Source organism: Gymnoscopelus braueri, assembly GCF_963280865.1.
Source record: "Gymnoscopelus braueri genome assembly, chromosome: 19".
NCBI classification, from domain to species: domain Eukaryota; kingdom Metazoa; phylum Chordata; class Actinopteri; order Myctophiformes; family Myctophidae; genus Gymnoscopelus; species Gymnoscopelus braueri.
This window is the reverse complement of record NC_137621.1, coordinates 13,867,961-13,889,604: the sequence shown is the minus strand read 5'-3', so window position 1 is coordinate 13,889,604 and position 21,644 is coordinate 13,867,961. Positions and strand designations below refer to the sequence as shown.

Sequence of the window (21,644 nt, the reverse complement as noted above, 5' to 3'; positions counted from 1 at the left end):
TTTGGGTGACGCCTCTGAGGTCAGCGTGTCGTGATATGATCATCTGGTTGCCACAGGGCCCACTTTTGCACCAAGTTCAATTAATTTTATTAAAAAACCAACAGTAACTCAAAATAAGCATGTCCAATTTACTTTACAATCACTAGAAAAATTGCAAACACCCGCATGTGAAAAAGTAAAGGCAGTTACTCAGCCATTTGACATTAAAAAGTTTGAGAACCACTGCTCTGGGGAACGGACTGGACCTTCTGATTACCAGGCAGCTTATATAGCCACTCAGCTACTGCTGCCCGTGGTTATGAAAGTAGCAAACATTTTAAAATGTGCTCTCTGTGCCAAATACATTTTCTCATACATCTCTTTGAATGCTTTGTCATCTTAGTGCCACTAGGAGGCATTGTCTGGTAGTTTAAATGAGGTTGCAGAGGACTGTGATAATCTATGTCCACAGAGACTCTCCAGTGATTAATTCAGTCAAGAACCACTTTGTCCTTTTCATGATTGCAATATCCTATTTAGCTCTAACAAAAGGAATGTCACACATAAATTCCCATGCCACACAATCTTATCGAAACATAACATCTTTTGAGGCTCTCTCAGAGCCACAGGAGGTTTGTAGGCAAATGGGGTTGGGGCTGTTGAACAATTAAATAATGCTAAGAGCTTGATCACTCCTCATTCTCAAAGTCTGAATATTTTTACTCGGTTAGCAAAGATATTGTGCTGACCACCGGGCTTGATATCTCACATAATGATACATGAAGAACTATAAAAAGAAACAAATTATGAGCTGTCACACGTTTTGATTTGAATGATAATTCATCGAATGTTCTGAGATAAGTGCCAAGGACAGTCAATTTCAATGCTCAGCATTCCCTCACAGAACAGGTCTCCCCCCAAATATCCTTAATTAACGTTTTCAGCAAGACATACTGTACAAAGCGTTTTGCTTTGTACTGTATCCTCACTTTTCTATCCATGTTTTTAGATTAAGCATAATCTGTCATAATGTAAACACTGTTTATTTCACATTCAATCCTGAGTGTTTTATTATATTTCTAGGTCCTGTTTGACATCTGTGTTTGACAGGTCAGTTTAGCACTTGAAATTAGATTATAATGGACATGCAGTCCAATCTATACATCAAATTCAGCTGTTTGATTTGTTCCATCTGAGATAATGGATCTATTATTGAGAGATGCTCTAGGTCATTCTCCACTTTCTCTCAGTAAACATTTTTATGGTAGGAAATACCCTTATCAAACACCCTTCCCTTTGGAAGAAGAGAGCTCAGAGAAACGGCCATTAAAAATGAATTATTTATCACCAATATACAATTTCAGAGGGTGTTTCATTCATGTGAACCACTGTTCACGTGAATGAAATGAAAAATTGCATCTACAACCATTAAAAATCTTGAAAGATTAGAACTATGAATAATTAAAGCATATTTATATTAATTTGTCTTTCAAAATCAACATAATCCTAAATTTGCAGTGGACCTCAGTTCGTCCCTTATAGAAGAACTCAGTTTTGTTTTGCTTTAAGCTACTTGTAAAGATAATTTATCATACTGTTTTATGCATCAAGATGTGTCATGTACTGTATGCTTATAGCTTAATACTGCAGCTGGTGGATTACTGGATTTACTACTGTACATATCATACATTTTTCAGAACATTCTTTTGTTTTTGTAACTCTGGCAGGTACAAATATAACCAAATTGACCTGGACTGGGTCCATTTGGTTACATTTATGCCTCCCAGAGGTAAATTATCAGCACAGCACCCATTAGCGGTTCTGTGAATGTCATGATGTGACACAGGATGTTTTGAATGTCATCTTACTGAGAGAGACATTAACAAAGTGTGCTGATGACAGCTCTGAGAAGTTCAATATGGAAGATGTTAGGCTACTTGTGGAAAAGATGGTGCCTGATATAGGTACAAAACATGGAAATTGATCATGCATGCATGCCATATTTGCATGATATCTCCAACCAGAACTGCAGATTCATTCCCAGATTTGTGCCATACATTACATTACATTACAGTCATTTAGCAGACGCTTTTATCCAAAGCGACTTACAATAAGTGTATTCAACATAGGTAGGGAACGAAAACTACTAATCACCAGAAGTCTTTAGTGCATTTTCTGCAAAAACAAGCAACCAAGAGTATACCTAGCGCTAAGGTAAAAGTGCAATATATCAGCTACCTATTTCCTTAAACAGATGAGACAAAATAGCTAAATCAAATGAGCATGAGCTAAAACAAATAAGTGTATCGACTAAACAAGATCCAATAGACCATCCAATAATCCAATAAACAATACAGCAATAGAAAACAAGCGTTCGTACAACTAGTTAACAACAAGTAGGTCAGGCAGAGAGGAAGGGTAGTGTTTCCTTAGTCTGAAGACTCACCTCTTCAGCCTCCACTTCACCCCCTAGCACTTCTCTCTCCTTGTATCCCTTCTTGTTGCTAGTTTACAATACAGATATATGTTGGTCACATGTTTCGTTTCTTAGATTAGTTTTTTCTTGATTACAAATATTAAGAATGTGATTTCGATAGCATAATATTTAGACAAATGCTATCCTAGTTTCTTTGAGGCACTACATTGTTCTCTCTGCACTCTAATACTGTATGTGTATGTATGTGACTATTTATGTTGTTGTTTATTGACTAGAGCTCATGCTTACTCTGCTCATTCCGATCTCGCACTTGTATGTCGCCCTGGATATCATAAGCGTCTGCAAAATGCCTAAATTGTAATATCTTGTACTCATAAAAAGATGCAACCGTTTGATATGAATTGCCATGGTCCATGTTGGTGCAACATTACGTTTCATATAGGTTTTTCTGATGAGAATTGAAGCATTCTGTGTCTCCAGCCTTTTTGTCCAGATGCTCACCAGCCCATGGCAATGAAGAACAAGTGGTCCACTACTGTACTTACTGCTGACATCGCCTTGCCTGTCCACTGTTATGATGAATTAATAGACTATATGGCTTATTAATGAAAAGTAGAACAATAACACCAGCCTGTATAGGATTGAATTTATCCTGATTCTGAACTCAATAATTCAGACAATGTAAGATGAAATGACTAATCCATTAGGCATGTGTTCATATTAACGTAACAGCCTTCCCGTGTGTTGCTACCTTGTCGCGGTGGGGAGGCTTGTGTGTCTCCATGACTCTGAGGGCTATACCGGCGAGGGTTCATACCCCTGGCAGGTTCAACCAAGCCGGGCAGGTCTCAGGGGAGAGGCCCGACGAAAAGGAGCACCTGGTCCTCCAGGTTGGGGGTTGGGCGTGGGGCTAACAACCCCGCCCCGTAAAAAAGGACCTTGTTATAGAAACCTGTGTGCCACAAGCAATCTTGTTATCGGTGGGAGTTTCTTCCATCACAGAAGTAGTAGTCTGGGAGGCATTGCGTCGGAGCTTGGACAGCAGGGGCGCGGCCACTGCGTTGTGATTCAAATCAACAGCCAATGAAGAAAAGGGGGCGGGATCCACATGCAGTGGGTGCTGCATCTAAATAGGATCGACGGGAAGCAATTTCCCCTTGACAAATTGCGGCCGCCATTGTTGTGTACTGCTGTTTGCCTCTCGTCGGACTTTTTAGACGAGTCAGACCGGTAAGAGGCGTGTCCGCTCAGATTCTGAGCGTAAGCTACATCCCGCCCACAAATACCAGGGCTCTGGCCCAGAAGTTCCTCGCCAGAGCTGGCGAAAACTTCTGGGAACTCAGATTACAGAAGTAGCCTCGGAAACCCATGCCTTTTTTTGTTTCAAAAGAAAAATCACAGACGTAATAAACATAAGGCAACCTGGGTATCACCAGACCTGATGACGGAAAACCAAATTGATCATGTGTGCATTGGGGAAAAGTTCAGAAGATCTCTTCAAGGTGTGCGCGTCAGAAGAGGAGCAGATGTTGCTTCGGACCGCCATCTCCTGGTCGCCTGCATAAAATCAAAGCTGAAGAGAAATTGGACTGGGGATATCAATAAACGGCAAGGCTGCTTATTGTCACCTTTTCTGTTCCTGTTGGCCATTGATTGTGTCATGAAGACAACTACGGCACAGAAAAGAAATGGCATCCAGTGGACACCTTGGACACAGTTAGATGACCTTGATTTCGCGGATGACCTGGCCCTTCTTTCCCACGCTCAACAACAAATGCAAGAGAAGACCAACATAGTCTCAGTGAACTCAACACGCCTTGGCCTCACTATTCACAGAGGAAAGAACAAGGTCCTCAAAATGAACACAGACAGCGTTACTCCCATCACACTAGAAGGTGAAGCACTAGAGGAGGTGGAGAGCTTCACCTATCTAGGCAGTATCGTTGATAAACTGGGCGGGACAGATGCCGATGTAAAAGTTCGGATTGGCAAGGCAAGAGCAGCTTTCCATCAGCTGAAACTTTTCTGGGGATCCTCAGATCTGACCATAAACACCAAGATCAGGATCTTCCATGGTGAAGCCTGTTCTGCTGTATGGAGTGGAAACCTGGACAACAATTGTTAACACCATGAAAAGAATCCAGGCATTCAACAACACCTGTCTTAGAAAAATCCTCCTAATTCGCTGGCCAAATACAATCAGTAACCTGGAACTGTGGCAGCGAACAAGACAACACCCTGTAGAGGAAGAAATCCTCCAAAGACGCTGGCGATGGATTAGCCACACTCTTCGCAAACCTGCATCTAATATCACAAGATACGCCCTGTTCTGGAACCCACAGGGAAGAAGGAAGAGGGGTAGACCAAGAAACCCCTGGCGGCGGGACCTGGATGCAGATGTGATGAGATCTGGCCACACATGGGGAGAAACTGGCCCAGGACCGGGATGGCTGGAGAGCTCTTGTTCGTGGCCTATGCCCAAATTTGGGCTATAGGCAAGTAAGTAAGTCATATTAACTCACAGGTGGACAGGTGGAAACATAATATACACTATAGGGCTGGGCAGTATATCGATAGTGTATCAATATTGTGATATGAGGCTATAAGGCCAATATCATCAGATTTTTTGATATTTTAATGTTGTTATCTTATGGCATAATTGTTGTTTTATCCTGGTTTTAAACCCTACATTACAGTAAAGGGGTGTAATTAGCTGAACTCACCTAACCGTTTTAGCTGTTCTATTATTTGCTTTGTTTTACCAAGTTATTATAGTCATTACTAATATTTATATTATTTAATTATTTAAATCAGTAGACTATAAATATTTTGTGAAAGAACCAAAACCATAGTAATCCTCACAATAAATCCACATGATATTGAGGTATTTGGAAAAAAATAATAAATAATCATATCTCCCAGCCGTCAGAGCTCCTAAAATATCGTGTCGTTTTGAATGGAATGCTCTGGTCAGTATAAGCACCGCCCGCCTGAGACACTAGCTCTGCTGCGGACTCGCGTGATCCCACAAACAACCACACGCGTCAACGTACATTATCCGGTTAATTTGCATAAATAACACCGCCCCAGAGGGACGGACATGATAATCCATCGATCCAGAGCAGTCTGCGGAGCCGAGGGGAGAAACAAGTGGAAAAGTTTGGAGGTAGAGACGGACTAAACAGCCGCCGAGAGACGCAGAAGAAGCAGACGGACGCTTGTTGGGGCTCTTTTGCCCACCGTTGTGGATTTACCGCCATGGACGCTTTAAAATCGGCTGGAAGGGCGATCATCCGGAGCCCCAGTATCGCCAAACAGTCGTGGGGTGTCGGCAGACATAAAAGTAAGTATCGATCGCTTGTATATAGTAACACACACTCCATCGCGCAGGGCTGTCGCTTGCCGAAAATAACTATCTACAAGCTAATGACTCGCGTCGCATCGTGACGGTTGTAATGTTGGCTTGTAGATAGTTCTTTTCGGCAAGCGACGCCGTCGTACTACAGCATATACATGATTATCCTTTACAAATACAACAAGGTGCTGCTGATCGCTTCAACGGATCAGCTCTGGTTACTTTATAGCCATGGTGGATTCAAGACATGTATGACAGTCATGGATCAGCTCTGGTTACTTTGTAACGTGTTGTAGCTGCTGCTGCTGGCTGGCTGGCATGCAGGAGGTCTGTGTGTGTGTGTGCATCTGGAAACACTGTAGCTGTCAGAGGAAGCGTAAAGCGTTTGTTTGTAGTTGATTGTTGTTGTTTGTTTTTTGCAGAACGGCGGCTCCAAAATGTGTTCCGTTTTGCTGTTGAACTTGATCAACACAAAACACATTGGAGCTGCCTGCGCTTACGCGGAGATCTTTCAGATCCACCACTTTGTGTTCAGACAGAAATGGATACCGGTTAGTACTTGATCTTTATTCTGCTATTTTTGGGATCTGGTTTCAAATGGATATTCCTCCACTCGGATAAACTCCCGCTTTGATTTATTTATGTAGGCGGTCCGTCCGATGAAAAGTTTTGATGAAGGTCTTCTCAAATCCCCTCGTATGCCACGTCACTGTGTAGGCTATATACAGAGATGATTTGGGGAACTGCATGGAGAAATCTATCCAGTGCTGGAAACGTAAAGTATAAAAGAATGATGAGCGACGACAGCCTGATTCACGATTCCATATCCCTAGCAACGCTCTGTTGCTAGGCGATACATAATGGGGGAAACAAAAAAAATGAGTGAGGAATACATAAATGATAATGGGGGTCTCCAGATCAACCCGCGGCTCTGCTCAAATCAAACGGGACTTTGTTCCTCAGCTATTTAAACTTCCCTTTAATTTTCGATCTTTGACGTTCAGGGGTTATATATGGAGGATCTGCAGTTTTTTTTCCAGCAGCCTGGTGGGTGCACGTGAGCATACTGTGCTAGCAATGGCTTTCAAAGCTCCGTGGTTGCCTTCATGTTGTGGTTTCACAATAGGAGGACCGTCCCCTTTCCTCTTTGCAGACAATACAACTGTTGGCAGCAACATGCCACACGTGCCAGGCTGAGGAATCAATGCCTCTGTTCTGGGTTTCCGCCAACCCCCCCCCCCCCCTCTTCCCTTGTGGCCATGATGTAGTAGACCCACGGCTTCCAGCATCAGATTGAAGTTTTTCGTACAAAATGCTCATTTATTTGTTGGCAGCTGTGGTCTTATTCTCGTGCTTCTGTATACTGTAGCCTGTAAACCCCTCATTACCAGCTTGTGCACATGATGCCCAGCCCTACCAAACATAAACAGTAGTTTCCTGTCTGGGGTCCTACATGGCACTGTCACTGGTGAACTACTGTGCCAACAGTCGGAAACGGAAGGCATCTTGTTTCATCTTGTCTTATCTTGTCTTAACGGGAAGGAAGCTAGCAAGTGGACAGTCTTCAGGGCTGGAAGATGTTACTGTATCATACAGATGTCATTGTTGTGTTGGTAGACCAATAGAGCAATTGCTCACTTGACTTTGCAACATCACCACGTTTGGCCACACACATATGATAAAGGAGAAAGAAGAACAACGATAAGACAATTTTTTTTTAAAATTCTGTTATGCATAAAGACGTTGCGTAGGCTTGTTGGCTTTACAGCCTATTCTCTGATTTGCCTTCATCACACCACACTGCATTCCTTTTTTCCCCCACTGTTACAATGCTGCAGCGTGGGATATCCATGTGTAGAATTGGCCAACAATGCATAAATGATCAGTTCATGACTTCATGTACTGTTCTGTGAACAAAACCACAGGCTTTGGCGTCTTGTTTCTTAACAGCCGTCCGCGTCTGTGCACAACAGAACACGACACCCCCCCCCCCCCCCTGTGTCATTTCCTGCCGAGTTGAAGCGGCTGGGGTTTCTGTTTGGCAGCAATGCAGTGTGTGCTGACTGCGTGACTCTCTCTGCACTGACCTCCCGTTACATCCAAATCTCTCATGTGCAGAGACTTGTAAAAAATGATACTTATTAACATCAACCCTTGTTTTTTTAGGTCACAAACGCCTTCTTCTTCCATCACACTGAAAGAATGTGGGCGGCAGGAAATCCCTGTCTGCATTAAATGGAGTCATATCAGCCTCTCACAGCACTGCTGGTCAAAAAGACGTCTCAGTTTTCATCAGGGTTTCCAGGCGGCAGAGCCCTATTTCAAAAATGGCAAATATAGCTGATTTACAAGCTCACAATGCAATCGCAAGCTTGTAGATCTTGAATTTCGGCTATAATGAGGACAAAATAGTGAAGCCAGGTTGACAGTGGTTAAAGAGGCGGGTCTGTTTGCCTCACCAGTTGACTCACGCATGGTCAGTGGGGCAGTGACTGACCCTGAGACATTTGGCCTGCAATGGCTCAGAAGGGTGTGTGTGTGTGTGTGTGTGTGTGTGTGTGTGTGTGTGTGTGTGTGTGTGTGTGTGTGTGTGTGTGTGTGTGTGTGTGTGTGTGTGTGTGTGTGTGTGTGTGTGTGTGTGTGTGTGTGTGTGTGTGTGTGTGTGTGTGTGTGTGTGTGTGTGTGTGTGTGTGTGTGTGTGTGTGTGTGTGTCCAGATTTCTTGTGAAATCAAAAGGTTCTAATTTGGTCCAGGTACCAAACTAAAATCACTCTTATTAATGGTTCCACTAAAAACGGAAGAGCAATAAGGACTGCTAAAGTGATCTGTTGTGAGTCATTTTATGTTTTAGTTGACAGATTTATTTCTGGTGGTACTCATGGCTGCTAGTTCCCACCTGATGTTGTGTGGGAGTTCTTCTGACTGCTCCAGACTGTACTGAATAACTGCTAGCTTGCATAACATCTTCAGGCTAGGATTTAAGTTTAAGATGTACAGGTCATCAGTGTCTTCTTTATATCCTCCAAAGAGGACAATACGATCTCCCACGATGACAGTGGTAGAGTGACCTGATGACCATGATGGTGGAGTGCCTCTGGTGTTGATTAAAGACCAGACCATTGTGGTGGTGTCTAACTTGCAGACGCCATTAAACGTGCTGTATCCTCCAAAGATATACATGACCTTCCCCAAGACCCAGGGTGAGTGCTTTATCCACCCTGGGTGGATTTTAGAACGGTGGTTCTCATTCTTTTCAGGCCGTGACCCCCCCAAAGCTGAACTGGGTACCCCCCACCCTGACAAGTACTTGGAATTGTAGAAGTTGAGGCATTACATTTGGTTTGACTCGGTTCCACATAGCAGATCTACAAGCTCACAACAAATATTTGCCTCTTTCCTATATTAATTTACAACTTTAGTCCAATGTTTGACCAGTTTTTATAGTGTAGTTTGTTAATTACTTTTGATGCAGTAAAGGTCTGCTTTTATTGTTTTTGTCTTAAAAATCCATAAATTGTCAATTTACTGTCATCTGGGGACCCCCACAAATGTCCCGATCCACAGGTTGAGAACCACTGTTTTAGAGCCGCATATTAGACGGCTCAATATATGGATCAGTGCCAGATTTCTTGTGTAATCTCAGATCTGCCATCTCGCCATATCTCCATATTTGGGCATGGCTGACATGGCATCAACATGATGTCAGAGATCCACAGCAAGCCACGCCATTATTAGACTCTGGTCAACAGCATCGATACAGTTGCAGCAGGCTAGACTAGCAGCCTTGCATTTTCTTCATTATTCCCGCTGTGTCGTTCATTGGAAGTTCTTTGCTCGGGTGATGATGTTTAATAATACATCTGTAGCTGTTCAGCCCAAATGTCAGGATGGGAAATGTCACACACTGATGGATCGCTCTTGTTAAAGTGACAAACGTGCACCTCTACACCGCTCAGGTAGGTTATATACTGTAGCACCATGTGACTGCCCTGTAGCCATTCTGGTGCTTGCACCGACCACTTCCTTACATGCCACCTCTGGCCCTGGTCTGGTCAGCCTCATGTCCCCTGTACAAAGTCATCCAAAACAGGCCTGCCAGGATGTAATGGAGATTGGTTCCTGCCAGATTCCTTTATGGAGTTGTAAAGTCCCCATTGATTTATAGTCCTGTTAGATGGCCTGTATCTCTAGGCAGCGTGTGCGTGTGGAGAGCTCTGCACACTCATGCATTGTCACTGTTGCACTGAGAGGGCATTTTCTAATCCTGAGGGGACAGAAAAGGCAACATTAGGGTCTGTAGCAGCAGATCTTCATCTAAATATGACAGTGATGGGTCTATCAAGGCCCTAGATAATGAAGTTATACCACGGTGTAATGTTTTTTATGATGCTGATAATGGGATCTGTTTTGCACCATCTGTTCTGGCTGTGTTGCATTCCATCTTCTTCATGCGGGAAAAAGACATCCACACGTTATTGTCGAATCAATTAAAAGTTGGCATAGGCAATCTTTACTTCAAGGCCACTGGCACTTAATCTGGCCAACTTTTAATTATGTAAATTCAACCAATTACAGTAAGCCCTATATATTTGCCCCTGCGACAATGAAGATCGGCTATTATCACAATTGTGGAGAATTTACGCCTATAATGACATGCTCACAATAAGGATGCCTGTCGACCAGGCTAAAAGTGGTGAATGTGGCCATTAATAATGTTAATTTAACTCGCTTGCGTGTATGTTTGTTAGTCTGTGCAGTCAACGGGGAAAGTCTGTGTAAGACATAGCAGTGTGTGCAGAGAGCCGGGAGTGATTGATTTAATCCCCCGTCAGCCATATGGCTTCACATATGGTCATCCTGGTTTCGCAACACCTCTGCAGGGTTGTTGTGGTCGGAAGGAGGTGTTTGCTGACTCATTGACCACCCCCTGAGGCTGTTCACAGCAAACTGAAGGCTTTTACAGACCCCAATAAAGTAGGAGTGTGTTTATACGCCCTGCTGGATCATCATCGATCTAAGCCACGTTACTTACTTGTTCCTATGAGCCTTATATACACACACATAGTCACACACATGCTTGTTATGCTTGTGAGGGTGTCGGAGACACTTTTTCATTTAAACAAATGCAAATTTCTTTTATTCCTAACATGCTGACCCAACCCTAAACCTAACCCCAACCTAACCCAACCCTATAAAAGCCATTCCACCAGACTATGGAGCAGGTTCCACCTGTCAACCATCAGGCTGTCTAAGAAGACCTGAGCCCTGGTGCTATGTCAGACTTGACAAAGGCTGCTACACACACAGTGTTGTCACAGAATCAAGAGGGGTTTCACTCACAGACTCATTCAGGTACAAGCAGCGGAATATTGACCTTGAATACACTCCAAGGCTGCTATACTTATTACTTATCACCATGCACACTGATATCTGCTGCTAAATGTGTTGTCTCGTCTTGCACGAGACTGTGATTTTATATCTCCTGTGATAGTCTGCCTCATTTATTTCTATTATGTATATCTGACATTGTGTCTTGTTATCAGACTTTGTTTCCTTGGTTTCTTTCTCTGTTCTTATGACTATGTTTGAGACCGCAAAGCATTGAGAACTTGCACAAACAATAATTTCACCCACTCTGTTACACCTGTAACCTTGTGCTGTGACAATAAACTTGAATTGACAATGAAGTTGAAAAAGTAAATGTAACCACAACTAACCAGACCCCAATCCTAACCCCATAACCTTATTATCCCTAAACCTAACTCCTCACCTTAACCCCCACATGCCTGATTCTAACCTTTATTACTTGAATCGTTTTTCTTAATTTTTTTTGTTTATTCTTTATTCTTTCAGATAAGTCAGTGTAGAGACTAGAGAGACAATAAACCAGGGCAGGGACCAAGAGATTTGTCAAATTCTGGTTCTCACAAGTATAGTAAGAGCTGTCCTCCTGAACGTACACATGCGCATACAACTCCCCCTTGTCTTTGTTCTGTGGAATGACGGCGTATCTGAAGGATGAGGTTGGGTCTGTGTGCATCGGGCTGTCACAGATTGACCTCGTCGTCATTGGACGGACCTTAACCCATTCAAACCGATATCCATATTTTATACTTTGGGCTATTCAAAAATCTACAAGCTCATAGCGCGGCACAGTGTGCCACGCTATGAGCCAACTTTTAATTGGCTCATAGCTCATGAGCTTGTAGATCTGCTATTTCTTTAAAAAATCTTGACCATTTCTGCAAATATTTGAATATATATATATATATATTTTTTAGAGGGAACATCTTTGCTTCTGGGGGTCCCTGGAACAAAAATATTTTGAGATGGGCGTCAGTGGACAAATAGGCCTACATATCATTTTGGGGGTCCTTGACGTGAAAATGCTTGAGAACCACTGATATTAAAGCAACATGCGTTTGTCAGAAAACTGTTAGGATTTAGAAGACATTTGTAGAATCCCCAGAACATTTGAGTTACAAATGTTTGCTTTAAAAATATTCAAAGATTTGCTCAAATTATCAACAAAATTCAAAACTATCAGATCTACAAGCTCGTAGCGCGGCACTCGGTGCCGTGCTATGAGCTTGTAGATCTGATATTTTTGGATAGCCAAAGAAATATAAAAAAATGACACAGATTCTTTCCCGGTCTAAATGGGTTAACGGTGTCTGTTGTCTTAACCTGTCACCCGGGACCATGAAGGCAGAGAAATCTCTTCTTCTTGGGGCGTTTGGCAGGTTGACAGGTCGGCATGTCAGCCCTGCTGATGTAGCAGATATGCGACAGCGCAGGACGAGCGTGTAATTCAGGTACGACTCGCTCTCTTTCATGGCAGCTCCTCGCCATCGGGAGCCTGGTTTCTTCGAGAGCTTTGACAGGAGCTTGTAATCTTTTCCTCACAGAGCCCAGAGATCCACGTCATGCACTGATTGTTAGCGAAATCTCAAACTCCCAGGAGGACTAGGGCTGAGCAATATTGCATTCTCCAGTGTAATAAACAATATTTTATAATGGACAATATGAAAGAAAAACAAATTTGGCATAGATAGATTGTTTGCACACCCTTTGGTCTGATTTCATTAAAATGTGCATAAAATGTGGGCAAAACATGACAACTTTCAGACAATAAATACATAAATATTGTGAACACTTTGAAGTAAAGTTGTCACTTTGCTGTACACATGTCATCCTTACCAGCCCACATCAACGTATGAGGTACGCAAAGTCTCACATCGTCAGACAGACATAGTTGAACTTGTGCCCCAGACATTACACATCTATAATTTTCTGGTCACTGTGAGACTGCTTATATCATTGCTGCCAAAATGTTCGGTCATTTCCCAAAACTTGTGAAAATAGACAATCTACAAGCTTGGCTAATTTCATAAAAATACGGAGATGCAAGGTTTCCACCCGACCGTGACGATATGCAAAGCCTTTAGAAATGATAGAAAATCCTGTTGCTTAATAGGAGCTTCCTCTATTCTGCTGGCAAATCGCTTGACACAGCCCAATCAAAGCTGTTATGAGACCATCTCGAACAAGATTCAGGTTCGATATTGCCTTTCATCCCAGTTGTGTGTGTGTGTGTGTCATGATGTTTGATGCTTTATTGTCTAAAACACAACTGTGATTTTATATTTCACTATTACGTACTCGTGAAACTTGGCAATTAATCTTATTTGGTCAGCTGTTGCACCTTGCCCTCATCTCCTCACCATTACACAATGGTTAATAACCAGAACATTGTACTAGCCAAGCCCCCATCCATCAGCCACACAGAGACTCAATACAATCACAGAGGTCATTACCTAGCATTTGACCAAAGAAATGGTTCCAGTGAACAACAGACATTAAGAAAATAACAAATTTTTCCTCCAAAAATGATCATTACCAATACTTATATCAAAAGGTATAGAATAGATCTACAAGCGCACAACGTGTCACATTGTGGTGCAATGTCAACTTGTAGATAAAAACGTATTTGGGGGAATTCTTTTAGCCTATAATGACATGCCCAAAGTAGGGACACCAGGTTCTAAGTGCAAAATAATAATCATTTTAGCCATGATCATGCAGCCCCAATTCAAATCAGTCAGGCTTTAAGTGTCCCTGAACAAGACACTTAACCCCCAAATACTCCCTGGGTGTTGTATTAATAACGCCCACTAGTAAATGCAGGGGGCAAATTTCACATTATGTGCAAATATGCAGTGACAAATACCCCCCAACAACCACAACAAACTGAAGCTAGCATGTCCTCCCACGCGTGGGTCTGTGAATGTGATTCTTATTGAGAGAGAGAAGGCTGTGTTCCAGCAGCAGCATGCTGTTGGCTCTCTAATCCCTCACTGTTGTGACATTCTTCTTTCTTTGAGTGGATCTGACCAAACGCCGAACAGCACAATGTCCCAATATCAGGAGTTGGAAACCGCCAATAAGATTCTTATCTCCTACAAATCCTCTCCCTCGCCCGACAGGGGAATTAGTTCTTGTACAGTCACCAAACGAAACGCTGATGCCAACACAGTGAACACACACAGTTATGCAATCAGTGCTTCCTTTATAACCCGTAGGCTGCATGCTGGTATGTGGATACATGACTATTGAATGTAAGCCTTGAAGATGAGCTCACATAGTGTCACCTCCAGCGCCTTTGTGAGTTTATATATTGGCTATGTTCGCCACACGACGCCATCATACGCCAAAGTATAAATCGGGCTTAAAGGCAGGACCACAGATAATGGATAACTTAAGATATTTACTTATTACTGTGCCATATGTAGACACTGTCAGTTTATTTTATTTGTATGAAAAATAAAATGAAAAGGTTCTGAAAAGGAGGCATTACACGTAGCAGATTGGAAGTGAAGAATCATGACATCACAAGTGATGGAAGTTGCTACTTACTAAACTAGCTCTATTTGAAATGCTCTGGAAGCATTTGAATATGAAAGTAAATGTATTTATTCAGTAGGTGTCCCTGTATTTGTTTATACAGAGCTTGGGTGTGAGTTTACCAGGGCGGATCTTCTTCCTCTCCTGACATCACAGCCTGTTCAAACAAACAAAAAAAATCCAAAATATATGTAGATATATTTATATATACATGTTTATTATTTATGAGCAAACCAAATGATGATGTACTAAACATAGTTACAGTTGTTTCACCTTATTTGAATATCCAGTGTTTTTTGTTGCCCTGTCTTTAAGGACAGGGAAGGGCAAACAGGACGTTGACCGCAGGGCACAAAGCGGCAGCATCGACCATTAATCTCACTTTGTATCGACTGCTCCATTAGTGCGCCTGTGCTGTAGTAGGTACACTGGTACAGTATATCTCTGTTTTATGTATGGAAGCTGCTTGCTTTATGTTCTGTTGGAGGCACTGATGGTGGTTTCAGAGGGGCCATAAAGATCCCCTGTATCAGTGCAAACATTTTTCATGTCAAGGACCCCCCAAATTGATATGTACTTTGCTGTGGACCCCCATTTGAAAAGATGTTGTGCCAGGGACCCCCATAAGAGATTTGTCAACGTTTTGGAATAGCCGAATAATAAAATGGTGCTTTAAAATGTTTTGCAAGGACCTCCTGGGGGTCCCTGGACCCAACTTTTAAGAACCAGTGTGCTGTAGCTGCTTGGCCCAACAGCAACAGAACTGGATCGGTTCCAGTGCCGGCGAGGAACCGGTGGGGACAGACACTTGACAGAGTCACACCACTTTTAGTGGCATGCTTTCCTCCTCCGTCTCTCCCACTCACTCTCTCGCTATACCCCCCTCTCCCCCTTCTTAACAATGCTGTCTCTGACTATCTCTCTCAATCCCTATACCTTCCTAACAATGCTCTCCTCTCAGGCTGTCTCCCATGATAACTGCGCTTGTTGTTACCACTGGTTCTGGTACCAGTACGTGCCAAGTTGTGGCAGACAGAGCACTGCATCAACGACCCTACAAGCAGAGTGGGGTTGAAATGCTTCATGTGGTGATGTCAGAGTACAGCATGCACGGATAAATCCTTAGTGTTGTTAATCCCCCAAGGCTCTGTACTGTACTTGGTCAGCTCCTTTCCCCCCCCCCTCTACACCAAATTCTTTGGCGAAAATAGCTGACCTACAAGCTCACGTCACACAACGAGCTTGTAGATTGAGTGTTCGCCCCCAGATTAAGGACGCTAGGGTTCAAGTGGTTCACTGATGATGATGGCTGCCTTTACAATAGCCAGCTTAAGGTTTAGCTAAATAGAAGTTGAAATGGAGTCCTCGTAATCTTGTTCTATAGCTCTAGGGGCCTTCTGAGCTGACTGGGCCTCAGAACGAGCGTGGCGTAATCCCTCCAGACATGCACATTCATCTGAGTTGGCAGGTTCCTAAACGCTTTGATTGGAATCTAATAATGCTGCAATGGGTCTTTTTTTCCCCCTCTTCTCTCTATAACTCCTCGCTGTGAGGTGAGAGAAGAGATGGATAGGTCAGCTGAGTCCTTGAATCAACCCACGTCTTCACCATCCTTCCATCCAGCCAGTTACACTAACAAATGTTGCTTTGGCAAATGCTAGCACATCGTTTTTATATCACTGGAATTGCCTGCTATCGATCCGCTGAATGTTGTGATTTGTCTCGCCAGTCTGCTCCGGTGCACGGCATGGACCCAAACAGTTTAGTTTTGTCCAGAACATGAGGCATTTGTCCCCATATCCTCTCTTGTTTGGGTTCCGAGTCTATGTACACACAATCATACCGTATTTCTAGTGGCACGTAGACAAGAAAAACATACCCCCCTCTCCCACCCCAATGGAAAAGGAGTGTTAAATCTGTCCGTGTTTAAACATCCAATGTTGATTGGACCAAGGGTCACCGAAGACAGACAGGAAACACACAGCTGGTCCTTGTGTCCTGAGCTGACGCACACGTCTCCAGCCAAAGTAGGATGGTGCATTTTTTCCCATCATGTGCTTGAGGGAAACTAAAGCCCAGAGGTGACCTGCTCTTTATCTGAGGAAGGTATGCAGGTGGGCAGAGTGTCCAGCCAACAGGGAACAATGCACCATTCATAGTGTGACATTCTGTCGGGGATCAGAGTGTCCAGAGCAACGTACGAGGGTTGATTTTGTTTCCCCCTGCTGCCTTTCACTCTTTCATTCAGCAACAGCACAACACAGTGCACCGGAGCTGTGCGTTCAAGCCTCTTTCAGTCCCCACAAAGGACAAACTGTTGATACAGCAGGCCTGACTCACTGTGGAGAGGTGTGTGGCTTTACTAATTGAGCTAAAGGTCTCGTTTGTGTTTGTATTCAAACCAAGCCAGCCCCCCAACCCAAACCCCCATCTAAAGTCAAGGCTACAACGAGGCAGTTGACTGACTGACTGACTTAATGACTCAAGTCAGGATTTCATAACAGTGGCTCATTCAGGTATTTTGTGACTTTGCTGGCTTAGGTATGTATGGTATCGTTCACCGGAATGAGAGGGAGTTTCACAGATACTGGATGAACCACGACTCAGCGTGATGTCATGCCAGTGTGTGTGTTAACCCTCATGCGGACAGCAACTTTGACCACACACCCACACCTACACACCCACACCTGAAACCTGAGATGCCTTGTTGCCATTCACCCGCTCTTGGGCTGAGAGGAGAAGTGTCTCATTGACAAAGAGGAGGGTTGCATTTATACGATATTTTATTCATGTTTTGTTTGTCCCAGACAATTGTCCATTCGTACCACGGTTTGTTTTTCAAGGCAGCGAATAATTTGTCAGGAGTACTTTAATGCCCACGTCTGGATCCCAAATTGACAGAAGTGATAAAGAGACTAGTGGGCTGTCGGGGACGGCAGGGCTGTGATTTGTGTTTTCATTGTCTCTGTCGCTGCATGCAGACGGAGGCTACCTCACTCACTCACTGACTCAGAGAATCTTAACTTCCACCTCCATGCCTCAGCGCACATAGCTGAGTGCTCCCGCTGTGGCGATTTGAAGATCGCCGCACGTACCATGTCACGAGTCGCTCGGTAGATGTGTTGCGAGATGTGTGTGTGTGTGTGTGTGTGTGTGAGCGTGCATCTCTGCTGGAAGTTTTGCCTTCAGTTCTGCTCTCTACTTGGAAGTTTTTTTGTTACAATTAATGCTCAAGGGTCAAATTTGAATACATTTTCCCCTCAGGAGTTTTCGTCACTGTTGGTGGCTGTTGATGGGAAGAGAATGACGATGACCGCCCTGTGTCTAAATCCCTAAAGTGTCCTGTTGCATCAGAGGGGGTCAGCTTTTACCCTCATGGGAAGTCTCATGCTTAATGCCAAGGCTTTAATTACCAGATCTTAATGACAGGACCCTTTTCAGTTAGTTTTCCTCCATCAGATTATTGCAGAATTTCCACAGGAGTCAGATTGCCTTGTTGACCAGCCACTGACCTCCACAGCCCCATTGCCCCGTCTGAATGCTGTTTAAATTGTCAGTCGGTGGCATTACAGCGTTGTTTACTCTGGGATCTGTGCTCCAATTTATCATTTCCACATCTGTTGACGGACAACTTACAGCCAATGTGTAAATAAGTATTTTATAACCTGCAAGGTCTCTGATCAACAACGTGGACCCGACCTTTGTTTGTTCTTACAGGTCTTAAGTGATTTGTAGTAGTTCTTATTTGAGCTATTTATCCTTGAAAAAAGAGAATGAAATTGTTCACAACAGGTGAGATGTGTTTAAAATTGTGCATAGTTGAACAAATGTTACTTGCATTCAGAAATACTTCAAGGTGTCATGGCTGTAATGATTTGTGTTTCAACTTCCAATCTGACTATTGGGACAGAGATGAGAACGTTTGAGGCGTGTTCAGACATTGAACTTTAGGCCTGGCTGCACTGATGTTTGAATTTAGTTTATGTCTCTTTGTTCCTCTGCTCTTCTCCGGGATTGTGCTGAGTGGTGTGTTGAGACTTGTTTGACCCTGGAGCAGAGAGGATGGGAGGGTGAGCTCAGGTACTGGCTGCCGGATCAGTGGCAGAGTAGACTTCTTCACTGATTGCATGATTACAAGCCTTGGTACACTACACACTCACGCACGCATGCACACGGGAGTTGGGGGATTTAGCCTAGCACTTCAGCTAACGTGAAACAATCTGGTGATGGTGTGCCACTACGGTTTAGATGTGGACCACTGCTGCTCGCCTCCATTTGATCACAAGCTAAACAGTGTGGATTTAATTAGCTCTATATTGATGTGTCTTGTTAGGACATGTGGAAGGTTTATTCTAGGTTGGTGAAGTTCAACAACCCGTACACAGCCTGAGACTGCTTCTAGTTGTCGGTATCATGGTATACAAACCAAACCTATAGAAGCAGGAGAATATCTTTGTAAACCACCTTGCGTACAAGTTGATTTTCCTAAGAGATGTAATATGTTTGTGGTGCATATACATTTTTGCTGATACGATCAGAATAAAATGTATGATGCTAGTTTTCTAGAATAGAATTAAAACAATTAAATGTCAGTTGGTTCAGGAAGTATCTCTTCTCATAATAAAAGCTTTGAGTGATAATCATGTGTGAAACTTAGGTTTCCAGTTTCCAGTGGAAGGTTTTAGAATGGATTTTCACTTCAGTCCTTTTGTTGGCATTTTATCGTTTTAATGCTCAATTATTACAATGTGAATATCTGATTTAATGCTGCAAAGAAAGTGCCAAATTCTTTATTCATGAGAACCCGGGAGAGATTACCTTGCTTTATTCTTAAGAGCCACCATCTCAAAGATTGAAGGTTGGCAGCTGTGGAGTAGAGTACCTTCTTATTGTACTGATCTGACAGCTGTCAGCTCTTTCCATAGTATGTTTCACGTGTGCAAGTAATGTCATTGTTTGACACACGTGTGTGGGGGTGGGTGTGTGTGTGTGTGTGTGCATGTGTCCTAAACACATTAACTCTGGTGTCCCTGTTTTGGGCATATCATTCTAGTCAAAAATGGTCAGAATAGCAGATCTACAAGCTCGCAAAGCATTGAGATTTGAGTTTGTACATTGGCTATTTTTGCAATGAAGTAGGGCTTCAGTGGTGTACCACTGCACCAGACGTGTAAGAACCAGGGGCTCCCCTAGGAGCCCCCCACTAAGCCGTGACCAGAACAAGGCAGAAAAGAACGCGGCAGCCTCATTTTCCATGCTGGCGTTTGAAGATCACAGACCAGTCCAACCCCATGCCACCTCCCTCCCCCCACACACCTCACTCCCACTGATGTAGGCACAGCTGTGGCTCTCACCCCAGCCGCACGGCCCGCCCTCTCTCCCCAGTGCTCCCCTGTCACCCCGCACCCCATCCCCCCGTCTGATCTATCCCGCTCCACGCATTATACATCAGCCCTCTGGTGCTCCTTGATGGGCAATGGGTCAGGCGAAGGGAGTCGGCGCTCTGCTGACCAACCAGGGGCTCCGGTGGCGTAGCCCGGGGGCCCTTTTGAAGTTTGCGCTAATCACCACCGCTGCTGAGACCAGGGGTGGGGGGATGAATATAAATGTGTCCAATATGGAAATGCATTATTATCCACACACAAAGCAGCCGCACTCTTGGCGAATGGGCTGGTCTGTTCTAAAAATAGTCCTGGTTTATGAGTTTCTCCTTTTTCCACCGCCGATGTGGCAGGGAAATGAAATTGTCTTTCTGCTCGCTGAAACTGCTACACGGGCACCGCACGTGCTGCTTTATGTGTTGTTTAACGTTTGTTCAGTTTATAGTAGGCTGACCTGTAGACCTTCCGGCTTCTGTCTTTTGCTGTCTTTCAGTATAACGTGGGTTGGGAGGTGGAAGGTTTGGTCCAAAGACTGTGTATTCGGGGTGAATTTGTGGTCATCACCCAGAGGCAGTCTCCAGTCATCTAGAGCCGGCATTAATATGGACAGATGAAAGACAGAGGAAGAGAGGGGTTAGCCCCAGAGATGCGTTCAGAGGCGTGGCGCTGCAGCTGTGTCCGGAGGGAGCTTGTTTGTATAAATATGGTGTGTGAATGATGAGAGTGTCTTAAGCTTTGGCTAACACAGATCATGCTTTTCAAAGCATGGTTAACTTTGTTCCGGGAGCCTCAATGGTGCAGACTTTACAGGAAGGCAACACTCCAGGCTCCAGGCTTTGGAACACGCCGCAAGACTTGTGCTGTTGCCAAGATCACGGTCTCTGTGCTCTGATCACTTTCGTGAAGTCACAAACGGCTAATGTAGCCTAGCTTGAAGCGATCAAATTTATGTAACACATTTCTGTTAGTGTTCTTCTTGTACTGTTCATAATGAATTTATTGTTCACTTACTAGCTAATGTTCTTTCTGTTGACTAGATTATAGTAAGAGGGCTACTCATTGGAGCACCATGTATCTACAGGCTCAGCACAGGGGGACAGCCATATTTATTTACCACCCTGAGAAGCTCAACGCCCCGTGACCTCAATCCTGGGCGTTCACTGTCAGACACTACCATTAACCGAGCATGGGTTCAGTCAGGGCCACATTTAGAGCATTAAACAACATTCTCCATCGTTCACTCAGAGTGGCTTGGGCAGGAGAAGAAATTAATTTTCCTCAAGATTATTTGTTGCGGAGCCAAATGACAGAGTTTCCACAAGAAGTAAATGCATCCTTGAAACTCTAGGACTGCATTTACTGGGGGGGATGGTGGCCAAAGTCAAGAAGATACACAGTGAAATTGGGGAAATTGCTGGTTTCTCTTCTAGAGCTACTGTAGTTCAGAGTCAGACTGACATTTATTTATAAATATATTTATTTATAACATTTTACTTGACGATTAGTCATACAAATAATTGCGATTAACGATTTGAATTGTGTTTTTTGACATTGAACATCAGAACATATGAATGAAAATTAAATTTCT

At 43.6% G+C, this 21,644-nt stretch overlaps 1 protein-coding gene across 1 annotated transcript in view; it reads left to right on the top strand.

Annotated features, from left to right (window-relative positions):
- The first annotated feature begins 5,482 nt into the window (after nucleotides 1-5,482).
- The window catches only part of ldlrap1b (low density lipoprotein receptor adaptor protein 1b), a 54,434-nt gene continuing 38,272 nt past the window's right edge, over nucleotides 5,483-21,644 (top strand). Inside the window, exon 1 of the mRNA XM_080413992.1 lies at nucleotides 5,483-5,759. Within this exon, the coding sequence (XP_080270118.1) occupies nucleotides 5,675-5,759 (85 nt within the window). The 5' untranslated portion in view covers nucleotides 5,483-5,674. The remainder of the gene's footprint in view (nucleotides 5,760-21,644) is intronic.